General features: G+C 38.7%; 1 protein-coding gene across 1 annotated transcript; it reads right to left on the bottom strand.

Annotated features, from left to right (window-relative positions):
* Window positions 1-8465: 8465 nt before the first annotated feature.
* LOC131949097 (uncharacterized) lies at window positions 8466-15332 on the bottom strand. Its single transcript, XM_059310858.1, has 5 exons — window positions 15322-15332; window positions 15085-15210; window positions 10220-10449; window positions 9430-9614; window positions 8466-8582 (listed from the first exon to the last, which is right to left on the bottom strand). Exons 1-5 carry the CDS (start codon window positions 15330-15332, stop codon window positions 8466-8468), a joined length of 669 nt encoding a protein of 222 aa, XP_059166841.1.
* Window positions 15333-16487: the final 1155 nt, after the last annotated feature.

The raw sequence follows: 16487 nt of genomic DNA, 5'->3' as shown, positions 1-16487 counted from the left end.
CAATCGTGTCCGCCTGCGCCTTAATAGGGTGCGATTTGGCTGCAAATATCAATTTCTGTTTCTGCCCCAAAGGCTCTCATGGGCCGCCGAGGGCCATGTAATACGTTTTATTTAAATAATCAGATAAATTAACCTAGGTTAAATTATTAATTGGGATATTTCTTTTTGTCCGTAAAAAAATCCAGTTTTGTCACTTTGCAAATGAATCAATTAGCATCCATTTTTTAGACAATCCAATCAGAAATTAAGATCGAGCATCAAATAATAGACAATTAGTAACGCTAACATATTGCATCAGTCACACTGATGTTTAAAATTAGTCAAAAACATCCTGTTCATTTGTGTCACTTTAGCGAATGACGAAATCTGAATCATTGCTAACAGGATGCTATTTTGGTTTGTTTTGTTTTATTTTATTTAAAAGCAATACAATTTCGATTAAAATTAAATAATATTGTATTATTTTAAACAGTAAGATAATTGGCTTTTTACTCTTTTTAATCTAAAAGATAAATCCTACAAGTGTAATTTATTACTTGATGGATTATGCACGTTTGGTTTCTTTAAGTCTGTAGGTTTTTAACTGATTTCTATTATGAATATAACATTTTCTTATAAAACGTATTTTTATGATTACTATAATTTAGTTCAAATCAAGTTGTATCTTTTAGATAAAATATTTTTCAAAAGATTTTGTGTGAAAACGTTTTAAGGAAATAATTTTTTTAAAGTCATGCAAACCTTAGATGTTGCAAAAGCTATTGAAATCAATCGAGTACAAGCATCAGAAGCACAGTCTACCACGCTGACGGTGACACGGTCACATGGCACCCATTCCAGATCTTTCTACCATGAGCATCAGAGAGAATCAAACCCGAGCCGCTGACGAGGGTCCGGGTGAAACAGCCATCGAGAACCAAACGGTTGCAGACGCTCTCTACGACGACCTCAGCTTTGAGACGTTCATGGTTCTCTACACTTTCCTCGACTGTGGTTTCCTTCACCTCACCAGCATCATCGGCGTCGTCGGCAACATCCTCAACATCATCATTCTCGGATCTCACGGTATGAACGAGACTACAAACATCCTTCTCATGTCCTTGTCGGTCAGTGACCTTTTGACCTCGTTGTTTTTCTTCTCGGAAAGCCTGTGCTGCCTTGTATCAAAGTTCGACTACCCGACTTCCGCTTACGTCACAACTTTCGTCCGGGTCTACATCTTCCCCAACCAGGTGTGGGTCGGGGTTAGCTTCTGCCTGTCTACGGCCATCGCTATAGAGCGCTGCGTCGCCGTATTGTTCCCGTTTCACGTTGGTCGCATCTTCAACCCCCCCCCCCCCCCCCCCCCAGCGCGTCCGCGTCGTCGTTGTTTTTATCTACATCTACATGCTGGCTATTTGCTGTCCCGTGTTCAACTACTACGACTACGGTTGGACGTTTGACCAGCGCTACAACGCCACCCTCCCAGACTTTGTATTTTCCCAGTACTACCTCGACCGCTTCGATAGCTTAGAAAACTATCGTGGATATTTCGTCAACAATTTAGTTTCCAACATCCCTTTAATAATAATTATTATTTGTTCCGTTTTTATAATATACAAACTAAACTGCGGCAAATCTATGCCGATAGCGCAAGGTTCGTCAAAAAGTAGGAATAAAAGAAAAATTGCCAAAATGTTATTGATGGTGTGTTTGGTGACTTTTTTCACCTACCTGCCGTCAAGTGTGATAGACTCTTACCTGTCGTTTATACCTGATAATTTGAACAACTCTCTCCAGTACATCAACGTGTGTCTGTATCAGTTGAACGCGTCATCCAACTTCATCATTTACGTCACGGTGAGCAAAAAGTTCCGGTTGAGCTACCACGAGCTGTTTTGTAAATGTGCCAGTAGGAAAGTCACAAGAGAGATAAAAACTTAGTCACAAAGGATCAGTACTGGCGGAGTGTAGTGGGTTGGTACTGATTTAATAGAGAGTAAAAACAGGAGAGGGTTTTAAATGTGTGTGTGTGGGGGGGGGGGGAGGTATGTAAAAGGGTGTGGGAAATGTGTTTCTCTTCCATGTGACTTGACTGTTTATCATTCTGTGAATTGCTGTAATGCATTGTTTTCATTTAGCATGTTATTTTCTTATGTAGTCATATCGTAATTCATGTGGTTATAGAATTCAGTTAAAATGTTACAGACTAAATTTGTATTAAGTTACTGATTAATTTTATTAAATCGCTGTTTGTTTAGTAGTTCATTTGTTTCCATATTAATTACTTAGCTTGGTGTTTACAAGTAGCATTGTGTAAACTAAATTGGTATTGTCTATGTAACGACGGAGTTAATTTTCATTAGAGTTATACGTCTTTCGTCTTGTATTTCTTGTTGAATTTCGTTATAGCGTAAAGTTACAAATTAGGCTTAGTTCGGCGATTTACACAGCGCGTCACATTCACTTAACGCATTGCAGCTCGTTGCATAGTAGCGCGTAGCATAGTAGAGTGTCACATAGTAGTGTCACATAGTAGCGCGTTACATAGTAGCGCGTCACATACTAGCACGTCACATACTAGCACGTCACACAGTAGCGCGTCACATAGTAGAGCTTCACATAGTAGCGCGTCACATAGTAGAGCTTCACATAGTAGCGCGTCACATAGTAGAGCTTCACATAGTATCGCATCACATAGTAGCGCGTCACATAGTAGAGCTTCACATAGTAGCGCGTCACATACTAGCGCGTCACACAGTATCGCGTCACATATTAGAGCGTCACGTTGTAGCGCGTCACATAGTAACGCGTCACATAGTAGCGCGTCACATAGCTCCCGTCACACATTGAAAACGTTGAACCAGGTGTTTAAAGGTTAGAGTGAGTGAGTGAATCTGATTACATGATAAATAAACGGGCTTTTAAAAAAATGTATTATTTCAACTTTATTGATTTTACTACACAACAAACACAATTCAACTGACTCCTAATCTGCACTAAATGAAAACCTGACTCTTAGATTGAGTTAAATGTTTAATTGTATGCAAAGTTAAAAACACTAAACCTTGCTGTACATATAGTTTAAAAGTGGTACAAAGCACATTGCTGCAAAACTAAATATGTATGTAAATAAAGTTTTCTTGGTAGAAGCACTGTTTCAGACCAGATAGTTCACATGGAAGATGAAGTAGAGTTCGTCTGTTTCTCTTACATCCGTATATAAATAGTGTGGTCAGCACGCAGTCCATCTGTATTTAACTGCCAATAGACTGAGACGAACTCAAGGGGCGACTACTGACTTCTGCTCATGAACTAAACTCCAACCTTTCGGGTTGATAAACGTGCGCTCTACCCCTCGGCTTCACCTACAAGCTGCTTATTAGAGCAGATGAAGTAGAGTTCACCGGTCAGCTTCTCATAAAGCATAAGGTAGAATTCTTTTATCACGTGAGTCCGTGTGTTACTGAGAATTGAACCCAAGACCTCAGCTCGCAATAACGTTCTGTTGTGTTGTCCACTTCTTAGTTCCTAATTGTTATACTGAAGCGGATTTCCTCCAACACAATTAAGTATTGCATGTCAATATGTTAAATGCCATTTTCCGTTGTGTTACAACTTCGGCCTGATTTTCTTCCTGTGTTTGTTTCCAAGAACAATCTACAAGGCAGCAGCTGTGTGTTTTATCTGCTTGATGGATTGCTGTCCACAGGCTCATCTGCAAGTGGGTCCGAACTCGAGACTTATGGAGATAGCAGTCATACCTCGCCCGACCACTTCGTCCACTGCTGATACGTGTTCATTCATGAATGTTGTTAACAATGTTAACATGTCTTAGTTAACAATTTCCTGTGTATAATGATCATCATTATTCTGATCGTTATAATTTCTACATTGCTGTATAATGTACCATTTAAAACCTTCCACATAAATGACCCATATATAACTTCAAAAACTGGTCTCTTATTGCTGGGTGTGGATCGGAGTTCTCTGAAACAAGGGTCATCGGCCAGGTCACGGCTAGCATGACCCTGTCCCCTAACCCCCTCAACATCCGCCTCTGTAGCTCCAAAAGGTAGACGCCCAATGTCTGCTTGTTGCGGTAGACTCCGGCTAGTGCCGTGTGTACAGTCTGGTAGACTACCAAGACGCTAGGATTCCGTGATACCAGTCTCTGTATAGCCGCACGTACTAGACGGAGGTGATGTTCGGCTACAGACAGGTGAAACGGCATCAGGTGCAGGAACTGGTGCAGGTGTACCAGGTATTTACCTGTGGCTGGGATGCTGTCCATGATTTGTATGGTAGAATGGAGAACACTATTAGGTAAGTCCTCGCCCTGTTAAATACACATGAAATTTAACTAGTCAGATATTTCAAAGATTTAAAGTCTCCCTCTATCCTTAACTTACCTAAGACCAGAGGCGTAGCGAGGTCGGGTGTCACTCGGTGCCGCACTTAATGGTGTCACCCCCCCAGAGGCATAGAGACCCTTCCCAGGGACAAACTTTCAAATTTTCGATTTGCACCCCCCCCCTCAAACTTTCGATTTGCACCCCCCCTCAAGTTTTCGATTTGCACCCCCCCCCCTCAAACTTTCGATTTGCACCCCCCCCCTAGAGTTTTTATCTATATATTTTGCTATTTTTTGCCTTGGTGTCACCCCCCCTAAATGGTGTCACCCGGTGCGGTCCGCACCCCCGCCCCCCCCCCCCTCGCTACGTCCCTACCTAAGACTTAAACCTTCTTCTAGTCTTACCCTATTATAACTCAGTATTTAAACAAAGGAAATGGAAACTTAATAATCTCACCCCAAATTAGTCCATGCAAAACTTCAAAATTCTAATAAACATTACTCCACATCAACTATCAAAGACAGATAGCTTATCGAGCAAAAGCTAGCATTTCATCTTGGTATCTCCCTTTTAATTTTGAGATTAGTAATCTTTCAATTACACTTACAACGAGTAATCTATTCTTTGAATTGTCTTGAAAAGTTCGAACGAAATAGCTCATTAGAAGAGGGTTTGAACTGACTCACAAGATTTGCTACATATCTACAAACAAACACAAAACAGACATTGTGAACTAAATTAAAGCTTGATGAACTACATGACTTACTATAGATCCATAAAACGGATGTTTAGGAAGGAAATATTTTATCGACATTCCCAGATTGTCTATATCACACTGTAGTGGGGCGTGTTTAGTTTCCTGAGGGTAATATAAGTTCAAGATTATTAAATAACAGATGATGTATCTAAAATTATAAAATAACAGCTGATGTATCTAAAATTATAAAATAACAGATGATTTATCTAAAATTATAAAATAGCAGAAGGTGTATCTAAAATTATAAAGTAACAGAAATTGTATCTAAAATTATAAAATAACAGATGATTTATCTAAAATTATAAAATAACTAATTATTTATCTAATCTACAAAATCTATCTATGTTGTTTGGGACTAGCTTGTTGATCGAATTCTTTGTTAATGATCAGCGTATTTTACACAGCGATATTCTACTAGCTTTAAACTTTATGCTCAGTGTCTGTTCTTTTTCTTTCTTCTTCGTTCTGAACTCATTGTAATATTTGGCGGGATTTCCTCCAACACAACTATAACATGGAACATCAAGAGATAGAGTGTCAACACTGTGCTCAGCTTTTACTTTCCCTTAAGTTAATCAGGCACTCATTAGGTCTGTGTGGTCTCAGAAGTGTCCGACGGTCTCGAACCATTGATCCGAACACGAGAACTTCGGGTTAGTAGTCGCGCGCTCTATCCCCCGACCACAACGTTACCACGTAGGTAAGAGATGTTAATAAAACGATGAAATAATTCTACCTGACCTTCGACCTCTTCATCTTGTGCTGGCATCCGGTCATTGTTTGAAGCACCTCCAGCTGGTGCCTGGAGTTGGAGTCGCCCAAGATTAGCACCTGTGGGCAGGTGAGTGATAGCCAGGTGAGATCATCTTAATCAGTAATGCTAGTTAGATTAACTTAACCCATACACCAATTAAGCAAGTGAGGTGACTTTAATCGATGAACAGCTGGGGTAAAGCGACTAAGATAAAATTAACCCAAAAAATCATCTGAGATAATTTTAACCAATAAAATATTTAAGGTAACCTTAACTCGTTGATGTATTCAGATATTCATACAACCATCAGGGGTATCGATTTCTGAAACTTAACAATTTCCTACAGCCCCCTACCCCCCCCCCCCCCCCCCCAGCATGCTTCCTAACTGTTTGACAAGTACATAAGATCTGTGACGTGGAGAGCAACAAAATGATAACATAAAAGTTCAGACTTCCAGATAACGGATGCATGTGTCACATCATGCACATAAGACTTATTGAGATAAATAGTAGTATCGAACTATGAGAAAATAACTGTTTGCGCTTTTTTCTGTGTGCGCTTTTTTCTGTTTGCGCTTTTTTCTTGTTGTGCATTTTTCTGTTTGCACTTTTTTCAGTTTGCGCTTTTTTCTATATGCGCTTTTTTCATTTTGCGCTTTTTTCCGTTGCGCAATTATTTTTTGCGCCTCTTTTTCGTTGCGTATCCTTCTGGTCACTGTGGTTGCAACCTTATACTCCGAATGTTAAGTTAAACTTTAAGTGTGGGGCAGACTGACGCAACCACACCTTATAAAACTTACGGTTCATGTGGAAGGTGAAGTAGAGTTCACCTGTTTCAGTGCCCAGACAACGACAGATGAAAATATTGTGATCTGCACAAGCCCAGCCGCCTTTGCTTTCCCTAGCGTAGGTCAGGTACCCATTAGGGCTGGATGGACTCAGGGACGTAGCGCGAACTCGAGACTTTAAGGATATCAGTTGAACGCTCTACAATTTGACCACACCATTCCTAAGCTCCACAAGTGATCCACAAAAATAATGAAGATCATGGACTTTACTTATGTTTTAACAAAGCCGGTGAAAATGTAAACAAGCGTCTAATTTATAAAAAAAAATATTTACCTGAGTTCCATTCAAACACCTGTGCAGGAAAGTTTTGTCCACGACAGGAAGTTGACAAGCTTGAGGTCGCCATGACCCATTGTAGAAAAATCCAGAGGTGTTGACGTCATCAAACGTGTCTGATAAGTTTCTTTTACTGCAGGGTATGGAACTGGGCGGCACAAGTTTATCATTTTTGTCTGTGGAACATAAGTATAGACCTAGTCGGACAAATTTATCATTTTTGTCTGAGGAACATAAGTATAGACCTAGTCGGCACAAGTTTATCATTTTTGTCTGTGGAACATAAGTATAGACCTAGTCGGCACAAGTTTATCATTTTTGTCTGTGGAACATAAGTACAAGGTATAGACCTAGTCGGCACAAGTTTCATATAATTCCTTTCAGATAATTTTTTAAAGAGCGCGGGGGTGGGGGGGGGGGGGGAATAAACTTCCGTGAGGGAGGAGGGTGGTGGGACTTTGGCGACCAATATTTTTATTAATGAAATCAAGTTTTAATCAATGTTCTTTCAATGCATTTTGAGCTTATTAATAATCTAAAGATTTTTTTATAGTTTTGTTCTAGTTTTTTTTTTTTTAAATTATCCAACCCCGCATGTACTTCAATGTATAACATAAACCTGTATCGACCAGTCGCTTACCTGTATAAGTTAAACCTGTATCAACCAGTCGCTTACCTGTACAAGTTAAACCTGTATCAACCAGTCACTTACCTGCATAAGTTAAACCTGTATCAACCAATCACTTACCTTTATAAGTTAAACCTGTATCAACCAGTCACTTACCTGCATAAGTTAAACCTGTATCAACCAGTCGCTTACCTGTACAAGTTAAACCTGTATCAACCAGTCACTTACCTGCATAAGTTAAACCTGTATCAACCAATCACTTACCTGTATAAGTTAAACCTGTATCAACCAGTCACTTACCTGCATAAGTTAAACCTGTATCAACCAGTCGCTTACCTGTACAAGTTAAACCTGTATCAACCAGTCACTTACCTGCATAAGTTAAACCTGTATCAACCAATCACTTACCTGTATAAGTTAAACCTGTATCAACCAGTCACTTACCTGCATAAGTTAAACCTGTATCAACCAATCACTTACCTTTATAAGTTAAACCTGTATCAACCAATCACTTACCTGCATAAGTTAAACCTGTATCAACCAATCACTTACCTGTATAAGTTAAACCTGTATCAACCAGTCACTTACCTGCATAAGTTAAACCTGTATCAACCAATCACTTACCTTTATAAGTTAAACCTGTATCAACCAATCACTTACCTGTATAAATTAAACCTGTATCAACCAATCGCTTACCTGGTGAAACATGGAGTGTTATGTTCGATGGGATCATGAAGGGCCGTTTGCTATTGGGGAAGGGACAGTTGTTAGAATAAAAGTTTAACTTAGTTAAAGAAAATTATAAATATGTGTATATAATATTTGTGAAATGTTGTCTCCGGAACATAGATTTAGGATATTTTAACATTAGCCTTGCTTTATGTAAACAAACCTCTCTGTAAGGAGAACTAACTCTTCCTCGGCTTTTGTCATAGGGTAATTGGCTAGGTTATCTACCTTTCTCACACTGGCCCAGTTAGCGCACTGAGGAAGTAAACAACTCAGGAATAAACTTTAAAATTCTGTACAATAATACAACAACGGATAGAGTGATAATAATATTCTACTGACAGAGTTAAATATATACCTTTAGCTATACAGATAAATAGTATTAATCTCGAATAAGATTTATTAGACACATATCACCTTTAGATCCCGTGGCTTCCCACAATACCACGGGAACTGGTTGACCTCTGTAAGGTTACAGATGTCAGTGACGTTATATCCGGGTAGTTTAGGGACGGCTGAGCACGGGGTGACCTCTGACCTTGTACCGTTGTTAAACGTGGCCAGAAGCCATTGGGTTGTTGTGAAAAGTCTCTGAGTGGGGGTGGGGGAGGGACAAGGGGCAGGTTGAGTGATGTTAAATTTGGCAAAAATATTTGATTCGTGTCTAAATGTCGAGTACCATTATATATATATATATATATATATATATATATATATATATATATATATATATATATATATATATATATATATATATATATATATATATATATATACGTCGGATACATTGTTCGAAAAAAAATAAAATTTTATGAATATGTTATCGAAAAATTACGTCGCCGTAATTACGAAACCAGAAGAAAAACTTTTGAAAAAATAAAATGTGCTCCAAAGAAAAAGAGCTGGAGTTATGTCCCCTCCGTGACTCGCTTATAGCTAAACGCTCCATAAGAAAATGTGTAGAATACAAGACTTTAGTCCTGGTGGTTCTCCTGTTCTAGAGGAGTCAGATACACCACATGCACTTTTGCGTAGATTAAACCAACCAAAATATGTTTACGCACAATGTGTATAGTTTTCATACAAGGGACCCATCAAATACCTTAACATATAAATTTGTCCTGAAGAGTTCTCTGTGATGGGCTATCGTAGCCTTGACCTTCACTGACCCACTCCATGGTAACGGACAAGACGCCAGATACGTCCCGTCTAAATTATCCGTGACGTCAGCAGCGATGGCGGCTTTAAGGGAGTCAGTGACCAGCCACACCCTGACGCTGGTCCCACCTGGGGAGGTCAAGGTTGGATTATTGCACACCTGCACATACAGGTGTGTCTAATGTTTGTCTTACTGTCTGAGTGTCTGGGCAGGGACCAGCCACACCTGGGGAGGTCAAGGTTGGATCATTGCACACCTGCACATACAGGTGTGTCTAATGTTTGTCTTACTGTCTGAGTGTCTGGGCAGGGACCAGCCACACCCTGACACTGGTCCCACCTGGTTAGACCGTCATGGTTCAGTGGTTAGGTTGGATTATCAGTGTGCTGTCGATTGCTAACCCGAAAGTGTCAAGTTCAGATCTAACCAGTAGAACATCTCTGATTCTATCCTGATCTGATGGGTACCTGACTCACGTTAGGGAAACTCAGGCGGCTGAGCATAGTTCTGACAGCACAATCAACCTATGTGTCAAAGTTATTGAAACTGGTTAACTCTTCTTCACCTGCCGCCTGTGTTTTGGACACAAACGGGAAAGTACGTCGATGATGATTGCATTCATTGTAGATGCTGCGATAAGTAGTCCCTCGTTAGCTATGGTAATTCTCTCCCCTCTCCCATGGAACAGCTCAGTATATATGACATTACTTATTGTCAGTAAATTTGACATTACCTATTCTAATTCTCTCCCCTCTCCCATTAAACAGCACCACTTGAATGTTGATGATGTCCCCTAGTCTGAACGTGCTGGAGTCATTGACTAAAACCACTTTGGAGTTGTCCGCTGACGCGATGTCTCTGATATCCCGTAGAGGTGGGTGGGACAGGAAGTCTTTCTCCCAGGGGTAGAGCTGGGGGTGGGGGGCTGGCATCATCAGCTCCTTGTGGTTGAAGGCGCAGCATCTGTAGGGTAGAAAGTTACATAATGGCAAACACTGAAACTTGTAAGATCAATATCGAGACCTCTATGTAAGTCGTGTTCAATGAAAGAAAAATCGTTTTGGAGACATAAAGCTAATTAAGTGACTTAGCTAATTACTATAGAAACAAATTTTGATTAGTGTAAATTTTCTGTCATCTAGTTATAAATTTGTTGTGAAACTGTTATCAAATGTCAATTATATATCATCGATGTCATAATTAGTGGCAAATGTATCGGCATCGATGTCACAATTATAAGACAAAACTAATGTCGTTGCTTTTTATAATGTACTAAGTAAAATTCATCTGTCACTACAATACCTAGTGTTAGCTTTCAACAGAAGAACCTAGGATAGGTTTTTCTTTTAATTGGTCTAAGGTTGAAACACAGCAGTTGTAACACGAATTCCTTTAGTTTTACTTTGTATTTTTTTTTGGTTGGAGATAATTGCCGAGCTGAGTTTCATAAGTTTTCATGATTTCCTTAAGAACGAACGTGGCTTTGTATACAAATGTAACACATTATTTTCTCTAGAATTTAAAAGTCACCCATTGTCGTATTAAGGAATGTCTCGTTTTGTGTAGGTTGTGTGAAGAAATGGAAAAAACATCGGTAGGTCTTCGACAGCGAGGTAAACTTATTCTGATTAAAGGTTCAGCCTTCGATTATTGTATATGTTAGTTGGTTAAACTCACTCAGATTATTAAATATAAGCTAGTTCAACTCAGTGGCGTAGGCAGGGGGGGGGGGGGGGGGGGTTAGGGGGGGTTATAACCCCCCCATGTACCCCCAATATGACTACCTTTTTACCTTAAGCTACAGCTATTGACTTGTGTCGATATTATTTAGGGCTTAAACACTAAACACTTAACCTGGCAGCCTCTAGAACAACAATGTATATCATTGTGATGAGAATTGCCTGTAGAATTTAGTTATGAATTTTATTATCGTGCTAAAGTTAAGTATAATAATCCTCAACGCAGTAGGCCAAGGGAAAGTTGGCCAAGGTTAGATCAGTTAAGGAGTGTCGAATGGGGAGGGGTGGGCTACGTGGGTAGGCCTTTGTTGTCTAATATGATTGTAGTGCAACCGGAAAGCGCCTAGAAATTTAAAAAAAAAAAACAACGAAGGAATTGATTATTATTCGCATTGAGGTTCTATAATGTGTATGTTTTTACTACTTCAAAACATTTGAAATTCATTTCACTAATGGCGGATGAAACAGGGAAACTGAAAACTATTTAATTTTTAAAAAGATAAGTAAACTGAAAATGATAAAGATGGCAGAGGACACAAGGTTATCAGTTAAAGGGTGTGACAGGGGGGGGGGGGGGGTGAGGGTGGATTTGAATATGGGTACGTCTCAATTACTACCGGATGCACATCTGGCAGGAAAGCGTGGGCTGGACCCACAATTGTTGACACAAAACTTAGTGTTGGTAGATATAAAAACTGCGTAGGTGGTTAAATATAGATGTAGAGCCAGGAACCTACAGTAGTCATTTTTAGACAGTCAGAAAAGAAAGACCAATAATTATTTATTTTCTTATTCGCATAGTCGTGTTTTAATGTGTATCTTTTTGATAATTAAAGCAATTTAAATTCATTTTAATGATGTCGGATGGAAAAAGGAAATTTAAAACTACTTTATTAACTGATTTCTTTACAAAGAAAAATAAAACTGAAAATGATAAAAATGAAGATGGTACTATTGACTCTCAAACTACATTACATCAAGAAATTTCCATAAATTCAGCACCTTTGACTGTTTCTTATGCAAATGATATCGGCAATTTTATCAAAGGAGTTATTACAGATGATACACGGTTGTATTTATTAGAAAACATCTGGCGTCCCGAAGAACTTTTTAAATTTCCAGCAAGCGGACAAAGAAATTTAAAGTTTCAATATTCGTGGCTACTTAGGTGGAACTGGTTGACTTATTCCAAATTACTTGATGGCGCATTTTGCAAATATTGTGTTTTGTTTAGTTTGAATTATGGTGGTGTAGGTAGTCAGCCTTTAGGTAAGTTATCAAAAATTCCATTTTCAAACTGGAAAAAGGCAACAGACAAGTTTAATGAGCACCAGCAATGTGAATATCATAAAAGAGCAATTTTACTTTCCCAAAATCGTAAATCGGTTATGGAGAAAAAAATAGAACCTATTAACATCGCCTTGAACTCATCAGTAAGTCAACAAATTCTAGAAAATCGTTTAAGGTTAGCGCCCATAATAGAAACTATAATTTTTTGCGGCCGACAAGGTCTTGCACTTAGGGGGCACAGGGATTTCGGAAATTTTCAGTTGGAGGATCCTGACGAAAATGATGGAAATTTTCGAGCTCTTTTAAGATACAAAGCCATGGGTGGAGACGAAACACTTAAACATCATCTAGAAAATTCTTCAAAAAATGCAAGATACTTAAGTCCCACCATTCAGAATGAAGTGATAAATGTGTGCAATAAATTAATTGTTCAAAAGATTGTTGCGAAAATTACTTCTGTTAAATTGTTTTCTGTCTTAGCCGATGAAACTAGTGATATAGCTGGTATGGAGCAATTTTCGTTGTGTGTTCGCTACTATGATAACGACATAAAGAAAATAAGGGAGGATTTCCTACAGTTTGTAGGTGTAACTGATCTAACAGGCAAAGGACTTGCAAATGTTTTAATGGACACTCTAGCAAATTTACACATAGACGGTAATTTTATGATAGGTCAAGGATATGATGGAGCCGCTGCAATGAGTGGTCGACTTCATGGGGCGCAACAATATGTTGCTGAGAAATTTGATTTGGCTATTTACGTGCATTGCGCATCTCACAGTCTAAACCTAGCACTTTCTGATGCCTGCGAACTACCAGCTGTAAGAAACTGTATGGGAATTCTTAATAGTACATACAACTTTTTTAACACACCAAAACGACAATCTTTGCTTGCAAATTCAATAGAGAAATTAACACCTAAAGCATCAGCATCTCGACTTAAACCATTGTGCGCAACCAGATGGATTGAGCGTCATGAGTCTGTCAACGTTTTTATACAGCTTCAAAAAGCAACTGTTGATGCACTGGAAATTATGTCATCCTGGCACGATACAACAACTTCTTCAACAGCGGTTCAACTTTTAGGTGCAATTAGGAGTCTTGAGTTTCAAGTTTCTCTTAGAGTTATCTCAAAAATCTTTGCAATAACACTTCCTGTCAGCAGAATACTCCAAACAGAAAACTTTGATCTATGTGCGGCTCTAAAATTTACAGAAGATTCAAGTAGCCTACTAGTGAATATGCGGAAGGATGCTGAATCAGAATTTACTACCGTATTTAATGAAGTCAAAGACATTTGTGAGGACTTCGACATAGATATACTTATTCCACGTCGAGCTGGAAAACAAATTCAACGCTGCAATGTTATGGCAAATACGCCTGAAGAGTATTACAGAATAGCTGTATTTATTCCTTTCCTTGATTCGGTTATATGTCAAATAGGAGACAGATTGCTAAAACATAAATCTGTTTTGAGAGGTTTTATGTGTCTTTTACCCAATGACTCGGGTTTTACCAAAGAACAGGAAAAGAATGCCATAATACTTATGCAAAAATATGAACGTTTGATTAACAGCAGTGTCATCGATGAAAGCATTGGAGAACTGAAACTGTGGTGGCGCCACATTATTACAAGTGGAAATGTACCGCAAAACGCTCATCAAGCTTTTTTAATGTGTGACGTAAAAATATTTCCAACAGTACACAAACTACTGCAAATATTTGTAACATTGCCTGTAACAACTGCCGTTAGCGAACGCTCTTTTTCCACTCTCAGACGGCTAAAAACGTACTTGCGAAATACTACTTGCGAGGATAGACTAAATGGATTGGCATTATTAAATATTCACCGACAAATTGAAATTTTAGCGGATGAGGTTCTTGATGAATTAGCCAAGAGTCCAAGAAGACTTGAACTACGATTATAGGTAAGTAATGTTATAAGTACTTTTATCTGTTTGCTGTGTTCTAGTACTGTTATTGCGTCTATATATATATATATATATATATATATATATATATATATATATATATATATATATATATATATAAAATGCTGGAAAAAAATTGGAACCCCCCCCATGAGACGATCCTGGCTACGCCACTGGTTCAACTTACTCAGATTATTTTATATGGAAGCTGGTTACTTACTCAGATTTTTGTATATGTAAGCTGGTTACTTAGATTATTGTATATGTGGGCTGGTTACTTACTCAGATTTTTATATTTATGAGCTGGCTACTTACTCAGATTTTCGTATATGTTAGCTGGTTACTTACTCAGATTATGTTTACGATTATTGTATGTTAGCTAGTTAAACTTACTCAGATTATTATATATGTGGGCTGATTAAACTCACTAAGATTATTATATATGTGGGCTGATTAAACTTACTCAGAATATTATATATGTGGGCTGATTAAACTTACTCAGAATATTATATATGTGGGTTGATCAAACTTACTCAGAATATTATATATGTGGGTTGATTAAACTTACTCAGAATATTATATATGTGGGTTGATTAAACTTACTCAGATTGTTGTATATGTTAGCCGGTTAAACTTACTCAGATGCCAGGTTCAGCCGTCGAATATTCTCGTCTCGCGTGAGGGCCGTAGGTCGCCAGTAGTGATGAGGGTTTTGGTGGACGTCTAGACACGCTGGGCGTTTTTTAATTGACTCAATCGTGCACCTGTTAACATGGTTGTCAGGTTTAGTTAAGTTTTTTAATCGACTCACTCTTGCACCTGGTTAACATGGTTGTCAGGTTTTGTTAAGTTTTTTAATTGACTCATTCACGCACCTAGTTGCCATGGTTGTCAAGTTTTGTTAACTTTTATGTCGTGTGGAGTTATAGGAATATTTTTAAAAGAAATGTGTGGCAGACACACTTTCAATGTGAGGGTGGGGGTGGGGGAGTAAGTCGGGGGAATTAAGGGATTGACGACAAATCCCCGAAAGACACATTCTTTTAAATGTCGCATTCGTGCCATTTTTTGCATTCGAGCAAGTGTCCATTTGAATATTTGTCGCATTCGGGCAGGTGTCCATTTTGGAAAATGTCCTACGGGCAAACGACATCCGTGGAAATGTCTTTGGTCAGTTCACGCCCACACACTACAACTGTCACACACAACTGTCACACTACAAATGTCACACTACAACTGTCACACTACAACTGTCACACACAACTGTCACACACAACTGTCACACACAACTGTCACACTACAACTGTCACACACAACTGTCACACTACAACTGTCACACACAACTGTCACACACAACTGTCACACACCAAACTAACAGGACCAGGACCAGTATTTTGACAGACACCTATGTAGACTGAACAAAAAAAGTGAAAACAAATATTCTGCAGGCGACTAAAACTGGTATTTAACAGAAAACGTTAAATTAACTAGTGGGAAAAACCACTTATCTATCATACCATTAAACACAAACACTGTGGGAGAAACCACTTATCAACAATGGGAACTATGGGTGGGGTGTGTAAACCAGAGTGACGTCTAGTAGTTTTATCAGCGTGCTGTCGTCTTCATTGATATCTGAAGGTATTTGTTTTTCAAATTGGGAGAGGTGGAATGGTTACTGGTGGCACGAAGATTATTCAAACCTGCGTTTATGGCATGATGGCATTTCTATGCTATCGCCGTAATTACTCGTTCGCGACAAAGTAAATATTTTCCTACTCGTTGTAATTATATTCATTACTGCAGTGGTTTTGACATTACTTTGTTTACTATTCAAATCAATGTCAAATAAATTTTTATTGGTTGTTGCCTTCTTTAAAATATCTTTATCTCTGTCTAAAAATGTGTGTACTGCTAATTCTGGGTTAGTTCAAGAAGTGAAGGGGATGTTACGGGCAGAGGCGTGTCGACGGGGGGAGGATACATATGTCCCCGGGCGCCGACCTTAGGGGCGCCAAAATTAGTTGGAAAATAATTAAAA

This window comes from Physella acuta, unplaced genomic scaffold, assembly GCF_028476545.2.
Source record: "Physella acuta isolate Inbredline_101_S28 unplaced genomic scaffold, ASM2847654v3 ptg000674l, whole genome shotgun sequence".
Lineage (NCBI taxonomy): Eukaryota > Metazoa > Mollusca > Gastropoda > Physidae > Physella > Physella acuta.
Note: the sequence above shows the minus strand (reverse complement) of the source record. Positions and strands in the feature narration are given on the sequence as shown.